The sequence below is a fragment of the Cucurbita maxima genome, unplaced genomic scaffold (genome assembly GCF_002738345.1).
Source record: "Cucurbita maxima cultivar Rimu unplaced genomic scaffold, Cmax_1.0 Cma_Scf00001, whole genome shotgun sequence".
Taxonomy (NCBI): domain Eukaryota; kingdom Viridiplantae; phylum Streptophyta; class Magnoliopsida; order Cucurbitales; family Cucurbitaceae; genus Cucurbita; species Cucurbita maxima.
This window is the reverse complement of record NW_019272017.1, coordinates 8,662,347-8,681,559: the sequence shown is the minus strand read 5'-3', so window position 1 is coordinate 8,681,559 and position 19,213 is coordinate 8,662,347. Positions and strand designations below refer to the sequence as shown.

The following is a 19,213-nucleotide window of genomic DNA, read 5'->3' as shown; positions in this document are numbered from 1 at the left end:
CCCCCCACTCCCCCATTTATTTTGTTTTCTATCACTATATAAAATGTGTTTTTAATGGAGAATAAAAAAACAGTGCGTTGAGCTAATTTATTTTCATCCTTTCATATAGTGTCGCATCATGTATCGAAAATTGTGTTTTACTTTCTACTTTCAAGTTTCAGCTTATTTAAATATTAATATATCATTATTTTTTCAAATAAACAGCTAAAAGGTACTCAGGCAACAAGAGATTATCTTAAGCGTTATGTTGAGAAGAAAGCTGAGAACTCAAAGAAACAGGAAGAAACAAAACTTTCAGAGACTAAGGTCGAAGAAACAGACACAGAAAATGTGGCTAAAAATGAAACTTCAAAGCCCCCTGCAGAGGATTCAAAGGAGGATCAGGATTCAGGGGAAAAAGAAGATCATTACATTGCCTGTTCTGCAGTTTTAAGTGATGAAGATAGAGATGCTGATCGAGAGGTATCGGAAAAACTTACTAATGCACTGGAGGAGAGGTTGAAGTCGAGACCTTTGCCACCACCTCCTCTACTGACAGCCACTGATGTCTCTGGTAATTCAAGTGCAGAACCATCTGTTAAAATGAAAGATGGTGAAGCTGACTCTGATATTTTGAAAAGTGGTGAGTGTTTGTAAGTTGGTTGTTCAATCTTCTCTTTATCACACGAAAATAAGCTTTCACATTAGATATACAATGTTTATGGCGTGGTCTTTAGATTATTACAAATAGTTTATGTTTCTTTCCACATTTTTGAGTGTTCCAGTATTGGGTTGCTTAATTGTCGTTACTTCCTACAGATGCAGCTGAGGATAGAAATGACGATGACACAACTAGTGACAATAAACTAACTAGTGAGCATGACAAGCCTGAAACAAGCTCACCTGACAGAAGTAGAAGGTATGACAGGAGAAGTCGAGAACGAGACAGGGAGAGGGATCTGAAAAGGGACAAGGAGCGGGAAATTGAGAGATATGAAAGAGAGACAGAGCGGGAGCGAGCTAGGAAAGAGAGGGAACAAAGAAGAAAGTTTGAGGAGTCTGAGCGACAGTATGAAGAATGTCTTAAAGAATGGGAATATCGAGAAAGAGAGAGAGAAAAGCAAAGACAGTACGAGAAGGAGAGGGAGAAAGAAAAAGAGCGTAAAAGGAAGAAGGAGATATTGTATGATGAAGATGATGAGGATGATGATTCCAGAAGAAAATGGCGGCGAGGTGCTCTGGAGGAAAAGAGGAAGAAGAGGTCTAGAGAAAAGGAAGATGATTCGGTAGATAGACAGAAAGAGGAAGAAGAAATTGCTGAGGCCAAGAGGAAGGCTGAGGAGGAACAGCAGCTGAAACAGAAAGATCTACTGAAGACTCAATCTGGTCAGATGACGAGTGTTGATGAGAAAACTGTTCTTGCTGAAGAATCCGCTAATGAGGTTGAGGTTATGGATTCTGAACGTGATCCTGAGCTTGATTCTAGCTGCGATAACTATACAGGTAACATGTCAACTGTGAGAGGTCTTCTTTTCTACTCGCATGTCTATTACCCTGTGCTCTTGTATTCTATTATTTTGATGACCTATCTGGTATGTGACAGGGGATGGGATCTTACAAAATGGTAGTGGTGATGAATTAAATACGACTCGACAGAGTGGAGGCTTGCCTGCAAAAAGATTAGGATTTGGTTTAGTGGGATCTGGAAAACGGACTGCTGTACCTTCCGTCTTTCATGAGGAGGATGATGAAGCTCAGAAAGAGAAGAAGATGAGGCCACTGGTTCCAATTGATTACTCAGCTGAGGAACTCCAGGCTGTGCAACCTGCCAGTACTGGGGCTTTGCCGCCAAATTTAGCTGCAGCAGCGGAGTTTGCAAAACATATATCAAATGTTAATTCCAAAGAGGAGAAGCCTGACAGTGAACGGGAGCAAGGAAGACGTTCCAATGAAAAGTCTAGTCGAGATAGAGACCGAAATGATGAGGAGGCCTATCGCAGCAAAGATGAGAACAAGACAATAGACAGAGACAGGGAGCGAGAGCATGTTTTGGATAAAGTAAAAATACCTGATAACAAAAAGCTTTTGGACGCAAAACAGTTGATCGATATGATACCAAAGACGAAGGAGGAGTTATTCTCATATGAAATAAATTGGGCTATTTACGAAAAGGTACCATGTCTCATGAATGATTTTCTTTTTCTTAGTTTTTATACAGGTAACATTTTCTGTAAATTTAACGCAACATTACGCTTGTTTGCTGCAGCATGCACTACACGAGAGAATGAGACCCTGGATTTCAAAAAAGATAACAGAGTTTTTGGGGGAGGAGGAAACTACTCTTGTTGATTACATTGTTTCAAGTACTCAGGAACACGTAAAGGCATCCCAAATGCTGGAGCTGCTTCAGTCAATTTTGGATGAAGAAGCTGAAATGTTTGTTCTGAAGATGTGGAGAATGCTGATCTTCGAAATAAAAAAGGTAGAAACTGGTCTAGCTTTCAGAACAAAAGCGTGAGTTTATAGTTTTGTTTTCAAAATGTGTCTTGACTGTCATTGGTGCTTTCCCTATACCAATATTTTCCACGGCTCTGAACTTTCAGGCCATTTCCTTAGGGTAAACGGATCGCATCGCACTGTATGCGTTAGGTTCATTCTTTCTAGTACTTAAAACTTCATCTCGTGAGAGCTTGCACTTGTAGCTTAAAAAAAAAGGAAGAAATTTGAATCAGCCATTTTTAGTTCAGTCTTGGCTCTTTAAGATGCTTCGTTTTGAAATTTTGAAGAGGAAGCAGCAACTTCTGTATATTGTTTATGTGCCCATATCTGAAAAACTGGAAGCAAATCTTTTGTGCAGTTTGAGCCGCAGCTGTTTTATGCTCTTTAAAAGTTCATTCTTTTCATTATAAGGTTTCTTTTATGGGAGATATGTTAATGACCCAAAATCAAGCAAGAACAGAGTCAATAGCCAGACGTGAAACCAAGAACAAAGACGTCAAAATCCCAGCAACCTCTGGCATGTCGAAATGGCACCAATTTGGGCGCGTAGATCATGGCGACAGGAGCCAAATAGCTAGCGCCTAGTCCAATAAGGCAGGTCAGAATCGCCCCTGGAATCTCAGTTCGAAGGAATGGAGGACCATGCAAAGAGCCCACAAACAGAATAATGGGATACCAATCATTCAAATCCTCTGAACCAACATCCTCTGTAACCTAGCATTGGAATATGGACCATTCCTTCCAAACCTCTGAACTCTGAACCGAACAAATCTAAACACATACCGAAAGTAAATTTGAAGTTAGAATTAGGGTTAAAAGGAGAACCACGATAACAAACAAATACCGCTTACAGTATATATATGTATAGTTTTTCTCGTTTAGACTTTTTCATATAATCAGCTTTTCGGTTCCCTAAGGGCAAAGGGCTATCGAAGTTATTTTGAAACAAACCTAAGTAATTTTAACCTAAAATGTAATTTTCATATATGTTAATTGTACTAAAGAAAATTGATCTTATATTCACGTTGACATATATTATTTATTTTTTTTTGACATCGATGAAATATAACAAAAAATAAAAAGGAATTAATATGGGCAAAATATTTTAAACAACAATTATAATCCTATTTAAATAATGAAATTATTATTAATATTATTATTTTGTTAATTTGAGTTTGTTTTATAAATTTATTATACTTATAAATATAAACTAAATTTCTAAATTTCTAATCACCGAGGAATCAGAATAAAACACTTTACCAGAGCCGCCGATCCCAGAGACGACAGCTTGCATAAACCTCTCCGGCAGTTCACCGGAGGATCCAACAGCGCCGCTTAGCACAAGTGCGCCGGCAACACCGCACAACATGACGGCTCCGACGGTGGCATAGAATCCGTTGAAAAACCCGACCCGACCCCTAATGTAGAACACTTCTTAAAGAGGCACCAAAAGCAAAGAGAGCACAAAGAGGCTCAAGCCCACGTTGATTCGGACCCGAACATCACGCCGCCGGCTAAAGAGAACGACGGCGGCAACGCCGGCGACGACAATTGGCATGCAAGCGACGGAGAAGATTCGATTGATGTGGGTTTGAGGGTATATGTGGGAAAAGTAATCGATGGCTGTTATGAAGGTCGTCCATGGAAGAAGGCATCCAGCGTCTAATATGAAGTAAGTTATGTAAGTCAAATTGAAGGGATCTTTCGGAGTTCTTGAGGGATCGGCTGAACTGGGAAGAAGAAGGCCGGTTCCGATGTCGTCGACGGCGTTGCCCACGGCGGCTCTGCCCACCGGAGATTCGGGAGATATTTTATGCGATCGGTGTATTGAATTTAAAATAGAGGCAGAAATAGAGCATGGAATGTCCGTGAAAAATACCCAAAATCATAATATTGTAATTATGAATATTTTCAATAAATAAAAAGAAATTAAATTTTTAAAAAAACTAGTGATAAAAAATTCAAAAGGGTTATTTTAAATTTATCTAAAAATGGAATAATATTTTTAATAAAGAATTACTTATTAAATAATGGGTATAAGACCAAACTCATACCCATCTAAATGAGAGATGAGGAAGAAAACCATTAACAAAATAAAAGTTACTATCTATATCAGCGAAGCGTACCTTCGTTTTCAATGACTCAATCACGGAAACGCTATAGTACCTAATCACATAGAATGTCGGGAGATGTCAGAACACTCAAATGTTGAATCCGAATCTTAGGCATGGGTGCCTTAAAGTGAATTTTATTGATGTTTGATAAATGCAACACCTCCAAAATTTAGAATACAGATTCGATGGTGGCCCGACATTCCTCTACTACAACCCTGCATTGTTACCACGAACCAAGAATGGCTCGAAACAAGCACACAACTTTCAACTCTCAAGTTTTTTTTTTTTTTTTTTTTACTATCATATCTTTAAAATCTCCGATCACACAAGACGATAAATGACGGTTTAGTCTGTTCTTAAATATGAACAGGTTTTGTAGAACAGATTCTTAATTGTGGCAATACATAGAGTTATGAACAACAACAACCTTTGTAATTACCCAACTAAATGACCCAAAACCAAGCTACAACAGAGCCAATAGCCAAACCAGAGAAGGAGAACAGAACCAATATAACCCCTGTTTTCTCTGCATATTCAAACGCCACTGCTTTGGGTGCCAATATCAAATTCACCGCCGTCAAGTACCCATTAGTAAGCCCAAGAAGGTACGTAAGAACAATCACAGGTACCTCACTTCGAAGGAACTCTGGACCATGCAAGCAACCCAAGAACAGGGGATAGAACACCAGCCTCCCGATGCAGCCGCTGAAGGCGGTTTTCGGGTTTTCGATCACATAAACCGACGACAGATACTTCCCAATTAGATCAAACACATTGTACCCAGTAATCAGAAGAGTTGAATACCAATCTTTGAAGATCTCCGAATGCACATCTTCTGTAATGAATCCAGGAAATATAGACAGAGTAACAACATTGATGAGTACCAACCCTGTTGCGTAGATTTTTACTCTGTTAATTATATCCCACAGAGTCGATTTATCCATGGACCCAAATAGCCGACCACCATGTTCTTCTTTCTCTTGATTCTTAATGCTCTCAAAATGTTTCACTACTGGAAGCATAGCTGCAAGATTGTACAAGACAATACACAGAATCATGATACAAATTCCGACAGCGAAGTAGAGATTGGCACTCTGCCGCAAGCCATGAGCGTCTTGTGGGTAAATGGCTTTGGTTACGATCCTCATCACTGCCACGAGTACTCCTACACTCGCCACAAATTAACCCAATTTCAAAATCTGGGGTTTAATTAAAGGGGATTTTGCAGTTTTTGGTGAAGATTTATGGCCCAGTTCATATCAAAATCAAGACAAGACAGCGAAAAAGTAGCAAGAAAAAAAGAAAAAACAGAGACCGACAAAAATCATTACCAGCTGCACCGAATCCGGAAACAGCTGCCTGCATATATCGCTCCGGGAGTTCACCGGCGCAGCCAACAACACTGCCTTGGACAAGCGCGTCGCCGGCACCGCACAGCACGATGGATCCGACAGTGACGTGGAAGCCATTATACAGTCCAACCCGACCTCTAATGTAAGACAAATCCAAGACCGGGACGAGGAGCAGAGCCACCGTGAAGATAACCATACCGACGTTGATTCGAACCCGAGCAACGGATTTGTGAGAGTAGAGAACCACAAAAACAAGTCCGATCAGGGCCACTAGAAGGTTCGCGACGGCGAAGATTCGATCCACTCGGGTTTCTGGATAAATATACGAAAAATAATCGACGGCGGTGATGAAGATGTTCCATGGGAGAAGACAACCCACACCCAAAAAGAAGTAAGTGATGTAAGTCAAGTTGAAAGGGTCGCTCGGAATCTTGTCGGCGGTTGCAGCGCCGACGAGAAGGGCGGTTTCAGAATCTACATCGGAATTCTCCACGGCTCCGCCCATCGATGATCGCCAAAATCTAAACGAATAATTGGGGAAATCAAACAAATTTCAGGCAATGGAGGGCTACGTTGCGTCACAGGCCAGAAAAGTATTAAATAAACATCTTTTTTTACAGTGAATAATAATAATTTTTTTTTCAGACCTATATATAATAAATTAGGAGTAAAAATCCGGTGTTAAGTGGCCGTATTGATCTTGCCACGTGGCCCAATAATATACCGTCCAACATTTGATAATACCAATTTGAAACGTCTTTTTCATTCTTATTTATTATGTTGAACTCTCCATTTTTGTTGGAGTATTTGAAAATAAAGAATATTATAAGACTAAGAACTAAATTGATATAAAAAATAAAATATTTTATGTTAAAATTATATTTCGATATTAAATAAAGATTATAAAATTAAATACGAACATATTTCTCACCTTGTTATATATGAGAAAATAAATTTTAAAAAATTAAAAAAATAAGAAATTTTATTTCTTAAATGAAAAGATAAAAAATAATAAATAAATAAAAAGCAAAAAGAAAAAACAGTATAAATAAAGCGACCGAAAAACACGTGGCACCACATTGTTGGGCTACGAATGCACCTAACAACCCAAGTTTTACTCCTACATCATTCTCTCTTGCTTTCGTATATTATTTTAATGAAATGTGAATTTTTAATATATATATATATATATAATATTGGATAATGGTTTTGGAAAATAGTTTTTATGGACATGTGTTCAAATTTTTAATTTTTATATTATGGGTCGTTAATTTAATTTAAATTATAAAATTGAAAATATAAGAATTTTACTAAATTCATATATATATATATATACATATATATATTTGTAATATCCTAAATTTATTAAACATCGCCCATTAAATAATATAAATCTTAAAATGGGTAGGAATATAAGAAAATATTTATAAATATTTTAGAAATTATGCACATGTTTTATTATGTCTAATGCAAGTAATTATTTTTTAAACAATATTATAATTATTTTTTAAATAATAAAAAAAAAAAAAAGTAGAGTGGGAATGGCCGGTTGGAACAAGTATTATTTAATAATTTAAAAAAAGATATTTAATATGTGGATTTTGACTTTATCGAGTTCAATTATTTGAAACCACCAGATAAATTAAAAATAAAAAATAAAAAAATAAAAAGAAAAAACATCGTGGAATATCTCTGTCCCCTTCTGAGGATGGTCTCAAATCGTCCCCTTCTGTGGAGCCATCAATTTTCGATGTTTTAAGCTTATAATTAATAAAAATATCGTTAAAATTTATAATTTAAATAAAAAAAAATCTTTTTAAAAAATCAATAATATTTTTTAACTTAATTTTTTAAAAAAATCAAAAATATTCCAAACTATCAAAATTCTAAAAATACCTTTTAACTTAATTTTTTTTATTTAAAATTAGATTTAGTTGTTTAAAAAATAATATTGGAGGTGATTTATGAAAGGTATATAGATCATTTTCGTGAAAAATTCATATTAAAAAAAAAAAAAGACTTAGAGTTTTTTTTTTATTATTTATTGATTTAATAAAATTTTATAATGGGATGAATTTTGATTAATTAATTGGATGGAAGACTTATAGTTTTGAAGCAATTAAAAATGGAATTGACCAAAGGTTTGAGAAGACTTGTTATCCAATCATATATGATAAGGTGGTGGCAATAGTTTTCATTAATCTCTTATATTATATTCATATATTCATTCATTTTAGAGAACAACTCAAATTATTTTTATTTTTGAATAATAAACTTTATGTTATCTTAAAAGAAACAAATTGTCATCTAAATATAAAATGTACACCAAAACGTGTGCAAATTTTGTTTATAATTACTAGTTTAGAACTCTTCCTTAGTGGACAATTCAATTAAACCAACCCACTTATTTCTTTATTTAATTAATACAAATTAAAGAAATTTTTAATATATAAATTCTAATCCTTTCGATAGAATAATTATTATAGGATGACTAAAAAATATTTAAAAGAATTGAAGGTCACTACTTATACCAACAAGAACACACGTGAGTGAGGACAAAATATACTGGAAGAACTTATATTAAGGATGACCGTAAGCAACATGATCCTATAGCTAGAAAAAGCTGTTGAACGTGATTTTATTTGTTTACTTTATTATTTATTTATTTAAAGAGATATTATTAACCGATTTATTATTTATTTATTTCAAGGAATATAACTGAACACCTACGATAATTTCATATTCCTTTGTTTTATTTCCGTTCTTTATTTTAATGCGAATAAAATAAATTTAATTTTAATTTTTTAGTAATTTAATTTAATTTACTAGTTTTTTAAATTATTTTTTTTAGCCTTTCAATTTTCCATTGAAAGATGCAGGGATAAGAAAGCGACATTGTCCGAAAAAAGTTGCTAACATAGTCTAGATTTTTCTAAATTTAGAAAACCAACTTTTTTTTTTTTATTTTTTTATTTTAATATCAAACATTTCCACGTGTTGATATTTTAGTAATAAATTATAGTTTACCATATATATTATATTTGATATTTTAGAATAAGACAAATATTAGATATTTGCCTTATTATCATAGGTATCCTTGTAATTCATTTGATTATAAATAAGATAATTTTTACACCATTTAGGTGTGGTGGATTAATCAAACATTCACAACTAGCATCGGTTACAAATGTTAAATATTCTTAATTGATTTGATTTGCAATTTATGATTTTTCAAAAAAGCATTCATCCCAAACGGAAAAATCTAACTCAACCCAATACAGTTTGGGTTGAGTAGTTTGAGTTGGTCGATTCCTCACGTTATTTGAACACTAACTCTTATCATTATATTGTAATAAGCCTAAAAAAAATATAATATATATATATATTTCAATATTATTTTATTTTTTAGTACAACAAATAGAAAATGACAGATTACAGGTGAATTATAACGGAATTTACTTATATAGAAAGTAATATACATTTAAGAAATCGGAAAATTTATTCTTTTTAGAATTTCATATGTTTCATTCGAATTATTACAATATTCACATGAAATAAACGAAAAAATTAGTTTACACGCGCGACTATTTTCAAGAGACATTTACGGAGTAAAAAAGTTTATTAAATTGACTTTTTTACCCCTATGATCAAATTTAATTTTTTTACCCTTATGATCAAATTTAATGTTAATATTTTAAGAAGTTAATACCATACCTAATTTAGCAAAGAAGACATTATAATTATGATTATTAAACCAAGAAACTTGTTTATAAAGCATAGATATTTTAGTAAAATATATAAATTAAGGATGTTTGGTTGCCTTGTTGGTTTTGTTCTCCAGAAAAGCTGTTGACAAAGAGACAAGGCCGTTTGTGTTCATGTCAATTTTAATGTGGAAAGCTGATTGGATAAGAAAAAAATTTCTTGCCCCAAAGGCAATTATCAGCACATCACTCCATTTGGAAGGTTCTAGTTTCACGATTTTAATCAAATTTCACGTTGTATTTAATTCATAAGATAAACCGCTCTCTATATAAAATAAAAGTTTCAGAATCTCGACTTGATTATGGTAGCTTTGCTCGCAAGGCCTAATAATTTGGGAACTTTGTGGTTTAGGGCATATAAGGTCGGAGACTGTGTTCTAATACAGAATGATAAAGCATATAGTCTATACCGTAAGATAATCGAAGTAACATGAGCATAATTACCCAATCCATGACTTGAATTAGTTTGATGTTAGAGATGTTAATGAACTGGAAAAGTCTTTCTTGTCCCCATTCCCACCCTCTATTTCTCCATTTATCTTTGTGGGAATTAGATTTTCCGAAGATAATTGTGCACGGTTTATTATTATTTATATTAAGTCATGTCCCAATCCCTCTCTGTTTTCGGAGAATTACTCTCCAAACAAATGATTTCATATATCTCTCTAGTAGTTCGCTGCCGCACTCAACCATACCACCCTGCACAAGGGTGTCTGCGACGGTGATGTATGTTAGACGAATATGACGGTGATGATGTAAGTGCTCATGGCCTTGCTTTGGCTTCCCAAAAGGTCTCACACCAACAGATAGAATATTTTTTTATTATAAACTCATGATCATTTCCTACATTAGTTAATGTGAGACTTTCATCATTCATGTAGAACCCGTTGTACAACCCCGACCCGACCCATTAGAGCGAAGGTGTTTTGGGACCTTGGCGGTGGACAGTTTACAGTTTTTAAAAGTTATTATTTCTTTTAATTCTACATTTATAGGCATTAATTCTTTTTTTTAAAAGGAATAACAAATTTTTTATTTTATAAATTTAAATAGTTAATTTTTCATTCAAAACTCTTCAAATAAAAGCAAAATAGTATTAAAATTAAATAATAATATATGGGTCAAATGTTGAATCATATATTTCAAACATATTAAATTGTCTAATAATTCAAATAAGAAGACGAAACATATTAAATTATTGAATTATTTAAGTTATTAAGACTTTAAATTTAAATATTACAAAGACATCACAGCACTAATAACTAAAAAAATATTACATTATTAGAAGGTTAAGGAGATCAAAGCTAATGGACTGTTATTAGCTCTTAAAAACCCGAGCTAATACCCAAACAAATCTGAATAAATTAAAAAAAAAAAAATAAAAAAAAAACCCTATTTACATCCTGTCTATTTACCCCAAAAAAATCCTAAAAAAAATGAAAAAAAAAAAACGATTTACAAATTTACCAGGCTTGAACAGATCGTTCATTTGAAAGCCGAACAGGGATTGGGTCGGAGCTTGCGGCCACTACTTCGCAGTGTTCATGGAGAATTCTCATCAAAGAACCCGCCTTCCTTCTCCCACGGGCTGTGCCTTCTCTGATAATAATGTACAGAGATGAAATTACGGCCTCGCTTTTTGCAAGGATTCGGACTACTTCACATCCGCCATGGACGCACAGAGCTAGCAGTAAACAAACAGAGTACTCTCGTCCTGCACTTGAGCTACATGAACTCATGAACTCCATTGTTAAACTCAAAGCCCCACATCGCATGATCGAGGCGGCTCCTTCCGGCTTCTCTGCTAGAGTTGCAAGAATCTCCATTGAATCTGCAATGAGAATTTCCCTATCGGATGTTTCAAGCAAATTCACCAATAAAGGAACTGCTCCAATGGAGAGAACTTTTCTGTGGTTTTCAGGATGCGTAAGAAGTCCATATATTGCAACCATTGCGTTCTTTTTGCTACGATCTGAATCTTCCTTGAGTAAGTTCATTAAGCCCATAAGCGCTACTGGGGTTTGGCCTATGATTTTTCTGTACTCTTCAATGGAAGCCATGTAAAACAGAGTATAAGCAGATAATTGACGGGCTTCTATTGTGTAACCCATCGTTAAAACATTTATAATTGCCTCCAATCCTCTGTTTTCTGCTATTACTCTTTTGCTTTTTGAATGCTTTGAAAGATTCAAAATAGCTGCAATTGCGTTCTTTTGCATCAAACCATCTGATGATCTCAAAAGCTTTAATAAATTTGGAATCAGACCAACTTCCACCAAGTAAGACCGATAAAAAATGCTTGATTTGGATAGAAGTTTGATCTCATAAGCGGCTCTGTTCTTCTCGTTTGGCGTTCCTGTTTCCAGAAGGCGAGCTAAATATTTCGCCAAAACCCAAACGATCTTCTCGGCTGTTGAGCTACCTGCAACAATTGTTCTCGTTATGTTGCGTTTTTGTTTGCTTGATTCTGGATAAGGGATTGAATTTTTAGAACAGTATCGCCGAATTATCCGACGGAGTGCTAAATTGGGGACTAACTCTCTGTTCTTCAATCTCTCCCCTGTTTTAGGGCAGGTGGAATTTCCAGCTCTCAACCATTTTTGAATCGAAGAGCGATCATATGTCTGCCCTGTTCCTACTGTTACTGGATCAATCATGAAATCCAACGAGATTGGGCATCGAAAATCATCGTGGTTAAAACAATCGATGATTTCGGCTCCATGTCGATGGACAAGCGGAACTGCTTCGTAATCGATAACATCAAATAATATGCATCGACAGTAGTTCATCAAACCAATCAATTTGCTTAAAAAGGAAAACTCTAGCTTCTCGTGAGCCGACCATTCGATTTCAATTTCCGACTCCAAGAATTTCACCTCCTTATTGCATAAACTCCATGTTTTAATCCCAATATAATCAAGAAATCGTTTGATTTGAGTATTATCCGGAGCAACACGGCAATCAAATACAGCCAGAATTAATCTTACCTCGTTGAGAATCTCTTCATCTTCGCGATCGATTTCAAATTTCATCTTTCGTGTTTGTTTCGTCGCTAATTCCACAAACTCGACGACTTCCATAGGCAAATCGATCGAATCCAAAGGCAAAATCTCCAGAGCCAAAGCGACGGATCGGATCAAAACCTGGAAACGATTCGCGACGAACTCCGATTTCATAAGCATGAACAAACGAGCACCTTCTAGGGCACAATCCTCCAAAAGAAACAGAAGCTTCTGGAAGATAAAATGGAGCTCCAATAAGATTAAAACAACAGAATCCGACAGATCTTCCGCTTTTCGACCTTGAATTTCTTCAAAGAACATCAGAAGGATTTCGATTTGGCGAATCGCTTTAATGGCGTTTCGCTTGTTGCTACCGAAGAATTCCGATCTGTAGCCGCAAATGCTTCGACTGATATTGATCAAAGACGTCAACAACGTCGCCGGAGATGTGCATTCGCATGGTTGAATAGCCGGTAACGTCAAAATCCGGCGATTGAAGTCGTTTGATTTTCGAATCATTAAAGAGAAATAGAGAGAATCGAAAAAGTTCGTATATGGATTTTGGTGATTTGTTTTTATCTCTTACCAAATTACAATATATATTGACGGCAAGCTTTACAACATAGACACGTGTCGATCATTGATTGATCCTAGGCCAGTTTTGACCTGAGATTCGACACGTGTACGTAGGAGATAGGATAGGGAAGCTTCGTCGAAATCTATCTGAACGTGAATCAATCACATGATGACACGTATCCTGAGTTAACGGCATGGGATTCGTGACAGGTGAGATTCGCCGACATTCAATTAAGGTGGAGTTTTTATATTTTGGTAACATGGAAATTATTATTGAGGCAATAATTGTTTTAAAAATTGTCCAAAATTATTTTACGTCTTAATTTCCTGAAATTTCCTTGAACAATCCCTTTGTTGATTATTCAGGAATTATAAATTTTAATTTTAAATATTATTACTTTATTAGAAATAAAATTAGACAAGACAAAAAACAAAAAAAAGTAAATACTCATAATTTTAATTCCCTCTGACCTTGGAATTTTTTTTTTTTTTTTTTTTTTTTTTTTTTTTTTTTTTTTTTTTTTTTTTTTTTTTGTCAAATAATTTTAATAATTTTTTTAAGTATATAAAGAGGTATTTGATGACATCAGAAAATGTGCATATCAATACTTATATTTCATATAATTGACTTGATACACGTTTGATACAGAAAAAAAAAAAAAAAAAAAAAAAAGAGCTTTGCTCGTTTCTCACAAATAGCAAAGAAATGGCGTGGTGGAACAGACTATGGATATGATGCCCCGTGACTTGGTCCAGACGGAGGAATGTGCATGTTTTTCGGTAACATTCCATAGTGGATGGGATGGTCTGGGTTTGGTGCCCCATGACTTGGTCCAGACGGAGGAATGGGAATGTTTTTCGGTAACATTCCATAGTGGATGGGATGGTCTGGGTTTGGTGCTCCGTGACTTGGTCCAGATGGAGGAATGTGCATGTTTTTCGGTAACATTCCATAGTGGATGGGATGGTCTGGGTTTGGTGCCCCGTGACTTGGTCCAGACGGAGGAATGTGAATGTTTTTCGGTAACATTCTGTAGTGGATGGGATGGTCTGGGTTTGGTGCCCCGTGACTTGGTCCAGACGGAGGAATGTGCATGTTTTTCGGTAACATTCCATAGTTGATGGGATGGTCTGGGTTTGGTGCCCCATGACTTGGTCCAGACGGAGGAATGTGCTTGGTTTTCGATAACATCCTATCGTACAATAGAGGTAGAGGAGGTGGATAGGTTATAGTTATCTGATTCATAACAGAAGCAGGAATGTGAGGAGCTTTTGGAACTATTCTAAAGTCTACCATAGACACCTTCTTGCTTTGGCTCGATTCAGATGAAGAAACATGCACGGTTTTTCGTAGAAATCCCAAGTCTACCCTTATATCATCAAAAGATTCTTCGGGTTTATGAGTCGAAACAACATTTCTAGCATTTGTTTGGGAAACGAGCAAATGAAACCCAAAGAGGACTAAACTATAGGCTCCCCAAGAAATGATAGAGCTTCTTGGGGCCATTATTGCTATGGGTTTGCTGATGTTCTTTCATTAGCTCTCCCTTTATATAGCCTTAATGGCATCTAATTTTAGTCAAATCCAGCGCTAATTTATTTTTCAAAACACTAAAAACACGGAAATTCGTTAGAAATTAGTGGGTGAGATTTTATTAATTATTTGATATTTTAAAAATTTTCACAATAAAGTTCAATTTTTTAATATGAAAAAATAACAATCTAAAATTATAGTGAATGTTAAATTTAAGCGGCCTACAATAATAAATAAATATTTGTAAAATATTAAATGGGCTTGGCCCATTCAGTGCAATGTTGGGCCAGACCACTTTTATGTACGAATATGTTCTTTTCCCTAATAAGTTGTGAACCAATATTTTTAATGATTAAATGATTAAAAAAAATCTGAAAAATAGTATTTTTTTAATTATAAATCATTTTTTTATTCTAAATTCATGATCATTTTCAATGATGTTTATTATATGATATTCTCCGATACCAATGGAGATATATTGTTTGATTATAAACCATTTGTCCGATACCAATGGAGATAGTATTCTTTTTATTCTAAACCATTCTTTGATTATAAACTCATGATCATTTATCCTCTCGTCATAGAATAGATGAAATAAAAATAAATGGATTTTTGTTCAAGAATGAAGTCTTATTGGTATCACATCCCAGATATCTTCAGAACCATATCACATCCCGGATATGATGAAATATCGCCATGCTATTAAGTATTTTGATTTAAGTTCTTTTCTTTCTAAGAGGTGGAATAGAATAACCCGGTTGAAGTGTAATGATCATACGTCGTAATGCATTGTATGTCCCATAATAGGTCCCATTCTTCTACCCTTTCTTGGGAGTCCATGACTATTCATAGCTATTACCTTGACACCAAAGAAGAGTTCTACCCTTTCTTGGGAGTCCATGACTATTCATAGCTATTACCTTGACACCAAAGAAGAGTTCGACCCAATGCTTTATTTCGGGTGAAGTTGAAGCAAGACTAAGAAGAAGTGGTCAACTTCATTTATGAACGATCAACTATTTCTTAGTAGCAATACCTTTCTCTTTTTTGATTCTTCCTCAACTCACCTCCACGGGCGAATAGAGTCTAATACACTCTTTCTTGGCTAGTGTAGCAGACTCCATGAGAACTCACCTCCACGGGCGAATAGAGTCTAATACACTCTTTCTTGGCTAGTGTAGCAGACTCCATGAGAGGTCACCTCCACGGGCGAATAGAGTCTAATACACTCTTTCTTGGCTAGTGTAGCAGACTCCATGAGAGGTCACCTCCACGGGCGAATAGAGTCTAATACACTCTTTCTTGGCTAGTGTAGCAGACTCCATGAGAGGTCATTCGGAAGGGCTCCGTATGTCTAATACACTCTTTCTTGGCTAGTGTAGCAGACTCCATGAGAGGTCATTCGGAAGGGCTCCGTATAGTTCGATTTTGGGGCGTAACATTGTGGTTGGTTGTTCCCTTTCCCTCGACTGACCGAGATTCGACATTAGAAGTATATTGATTTTTCTGTCTGTAAATACTGCATATTTGATTTCTTCCCTATGAGTTCGAATCTCAATACAAATGCTAGTTCTTACTGTTCATATGTTATGATATGAATTGAGACAGTATTTTGTAATTATGTACTTTATCTTGAATATATTAATTATTTTTTTTATTTTCCAAATTAAAATGGAATTACTCAAATCAAAATTTTTACCCTACTTAATTTTTAATTTTTTTAATTTTTTTTACGAACAAGAGGTGAAAGTACGAATAAAAAAAAATTGGAATGAAAAGCATCCCTTGTCTAATGGATAGGTCGGTCTTCCAAACCTGATTTGAGTAATTGTAAATTGTAATTATATTTTTAGATTTTTATAGAAATAATAATTTGATTAGAAATTATAAATATTCAAATTGTCTATCGGTATGATATTTCATGTCATGTCTACTAGTTGGGGAGGAGAACAAAACACCCAAAAAGTGTAGAAACCTTACTAAGTCAAAGGGAAAGTCCGAAAGGGTAAGCTCAAAGAGAACACTATCCGATAGCGATTGAACTTTCACGTTGTTTCACTGATTTTCATATAAAAGTATGTTGTTGATTTATTGCTGGTTAGAATACGTTAAATATTATGGTGCACATTTATCAAAAAAATGAATTGAACGAACTTGTAAAACTTAATAGGAAGCTTATTATCAAGATGAGCATCAAAATGATGTACGATGACACCGGTTGAATATGAATGAATACTAAAAAAAGTACCAAATATGAACTATGATATATTGTTGATGTATTTCTCCATCCATCACTTTTTTTAAACTTTTAATTAAGAATTAATAAAAATTAATAGATCAAAATTGTCTATTATAAAAGTACAAAAAAAATAAAATTAGACGAAATTCTGAAATTTTGGATCACTAGAGAAAATGTGCCTATCAATAACTTCTTATTTCATATAAATGATTTTTAGAATACACCAAAAAAAAAAAAATGAGCTTTGCTCGTTTCCCACGAATAGCAAAGAAATGAGACTATGGGTTTGACGCCCCCTGACTCGGTCTATATGTAGGAATGTATATGTTTTTTGGCATCATTCCAGAGTTGACAGGATGGTTCGGGATTGATACCCTATGATTAGGTCCAGACAGAGGAATGTGCACATTTCTCAATAACATTCCAGAGCTGACAGGATAGTTTGGGTGCGATATCCTCCTACCTTGTCCAGATGGAGGAAGGTGCATGTTTTTCGCTATCGATCCATATTTGACACGAAAATGTTGGTGGGACGTCTTGAGCCTGGATCTAGATGGAATGATATATAAGCGTTTGGATAATATTCCAGATCTCACGTCGGCTAGAGTAGGTGGATAGGAGAAGGTCCTTTGATTGAGCCTAGAAAAATGAACGTATCCCGATTTAGGAGCATGTACGGTTTTGTGCAGAAATCCCAAGTTTACCCTCACGGTTTGTTTATGGGGGGTGGAAACAACATTTCTAGCAGCGTTGGCTTGGGAAATGAGCAAATGAAACCCAACGAGGATGAGAGTATAGGCTCCCCAAGGCATCTTATTAGAGCTTCTTGGGGCCATTATTGCTGTGGGTTGTCTCTTCTTCTTTCCTTAGCTCTCCTTTTATAACCACTCTTCGCATCTAATTTTAGTCGTATCCACCCCTAATCTGTTTTGGAAAACACTAAAATCATGTAAATTTGATCAGAAATTTGTGGGTGAGATCTAAGAGGGCTCGGGTTTTTTTTAAACCAACCCAAAAGTTCATGTTCTTGGATTGGTAATCTAACCCAATCTCAAAAAAATTTGTAAACCGAACCGAGCCTATTCGAGTTTAGGAAAAATAACCCAACCCAACCCTTATAATTTGGGTTGGGTTAGTCCAGGTTGTCAGGGTGGATGTACACCCCTAATATCTAGTTGTGCATTATCATGCATGAACCTATGAGATCGATATTAAGGTCATCTCTTGAGCGTCTACTAGGAGACCTAAAGAACATTAAAGAAAATCTAGGATGTAGCCTCAGAAGATCATGTATTTAAGAACGAACTCGAAACGAGAATGAGACACCAAACAAACAATTAATATCTTTAGTAATGAATTATGAACTACCTTATAAGCTGCTTACTAAGTATATTTTATATACTCATCCTTCCTACTTTAAAATTTTTCAAATGAGACATGATGGAGATGTTGAGGCGGAAGTGCATACGAACTAGGAGCTATGAAGTTTTGGGCTAGATCGTTGTATTGTACCTCTTTAATATATTTCTCTTGCGAGCACTTGATTTTTGTATTCTAAGATTTTATGAATGTAATAAGTAATTGTTAGTGACTGAGGCTCTCAAAAAGTAGGTCGTTACATTCCCTCGCTCTATTGCTCCATCCATCACTATCGTTTTATACTCTATCTGTTGATCGTTTGCAAGGTATTTAGGTGACTCGACTCATAATTGCAAACTTGTTCGAAAGGATCATAAAATAAAATAAAATGTGCACAGATGTCAAAGAAGCCCTACCTAATCTGCTTACCTAAGAATGCTCCATTAATTCAAAGCTGTAACAACTTCATCGTTTATTTTGGTTATTAACTCTACTAAATAATAAACTCACCTGCCAAACATTTTAACCACTCATTTTATTGCACAATCTTGACTTAGATCTAAATTTAATGTTATCTAAATCAACGGTAATGCAGGTATGAGGACATTCGTGATGAAGGGTGTGGTGACCAATTATCCGATGCACAATCTTGGATAGCAGTTTAGGGTTTAGAGTTTAGGGTTTAGGGTTTAGGGACACTCGTGGACAATCGATCCAGTTTAGGGACAATCATGGACAATCAGTCCCGTTTAGGGTTTAGGGTTTAGGGACAATCGTGGAAAATTGATCAGTTTA

The 19,213-nt window shown here is 35.2% G+C and overlaps 3 protein-coding genes, 1 long non-coding RNA gene and 1 pseudogene across 8 annotated transcripts in view; 2 read left to right on the top strand and 3 right to left on the bottom strand.

Moving 5' to 3' along the window:
• The window catches only part of LOC111469318 (RNA-binding protein 25-like), a 6,046-nt gene extending 3,321 nt beyond the window's left edge, over positions 1–2,725 (top strand). For all 5 annotated transcript variants that reach the window (XM_023114592.1, XM_023114879.1, XM_023114809.1 and 2 more), the window contains 4 exons: positions 205–622; positions 799–1,482; positions 1,583–2,151; positions 2,246–2,725. In XM_023114592.1, coding sequence (XP_022970360.1) covers positions 205–622; positions 799–1,482; positions 1,583–2,151; positions 2,246–2,497 — 1,923 coding nt within the window. In that variant the 3' untranslated portion in view covers positions 2,498–2,725. The remainder of the gene's footprint in view (positions 1–204; positions 623–798; positions 1,483–1,582; positions 2,152–2,245) is intronic.
• A 127-nt stretch (positions 2,726–2,852) lies between these two features.
• On the bottom strand, positions 2,853–4,330 carry LOC111487702 (annotated as a pseudogene).
• Positions 4,331–4,699: 369 nt separating this feature from the next.
• On the bottom strand, positions 4,700–6,549 carry LOC111470287 (equilibrative nucleotide transporter 1-like). Its single transcript, XM_023115875.1, has 2 exons — positions 5,924–6,549; positions 4,700–5,757 (listed from the first exon to the last, which is right to left on the bottom strand). The coding sequence occupies exons 1-2, from the start codon at positions 6,447–6,449 to the stop codon at positions 5,036–5,038; spliced, it is 1,248 nt and encodes a 415-aa protein (XP_022971643.1). The 5' UTR covers positions 6,450–6,549; the 3' UTR covers positions 4,700–5,035.
• Positions 6,550–11,000: 4,451 nt separating this feature from the next.
• On the bottom strand, positions 11,001–13,269 carry LOC111469698 (U-box domain-containing protein 19-like). Its single transcript, XM_023115114.1, has one exon. The coding sequence runs from the start codon at positions 13,227–13,229 to the stop codon at positions 11,172–11,174; it is 2,058 nt and encodes a 685-aa protein (XP_022970882.1). The 5' UTR covers positions 13,230–13,269; the 3' UTR covers positions 11,001–11,171.
• Positions 13,270–16,101: 2,832 nt separating this feature from the next.
• LOC111471027 lies at positions 16,102–16,299 on the top strand. Its single transcript, XR_002715152.1, has 2 exons — positions 16,102–16,150; positions 16,218–16,299. It is a non-coding gene; the product is annotated as an uncharacterized LOC111471027 (long non-coding RNA).
• Positions 16,300–19,213: the final 2,914 nt, after the last annotated feature.

Coding starts and splice junctions, on each gene's coding strand:
- LOC111470287 (XM_023115875.1), bottom strand. CDS start 6,449: ATGGGCGGAGCCGTGGAGAATTCCGATGTAGATTCTGAAACCGCCCTT. Junction 5,758..5,923: donor TTCCGGATTCGGTGCAGCTG/GTAATGATTTTT, acceptor TGGCGAGTGTAG/GAGTACTCGTGGCAGTGATG.
- LOC111469698 (XM_023115114.1), bottom strand. CDS start 13,229: ATGATTCGAAAATCAAACGACTTCAATCGCCGGATTTTGACGTTACCG.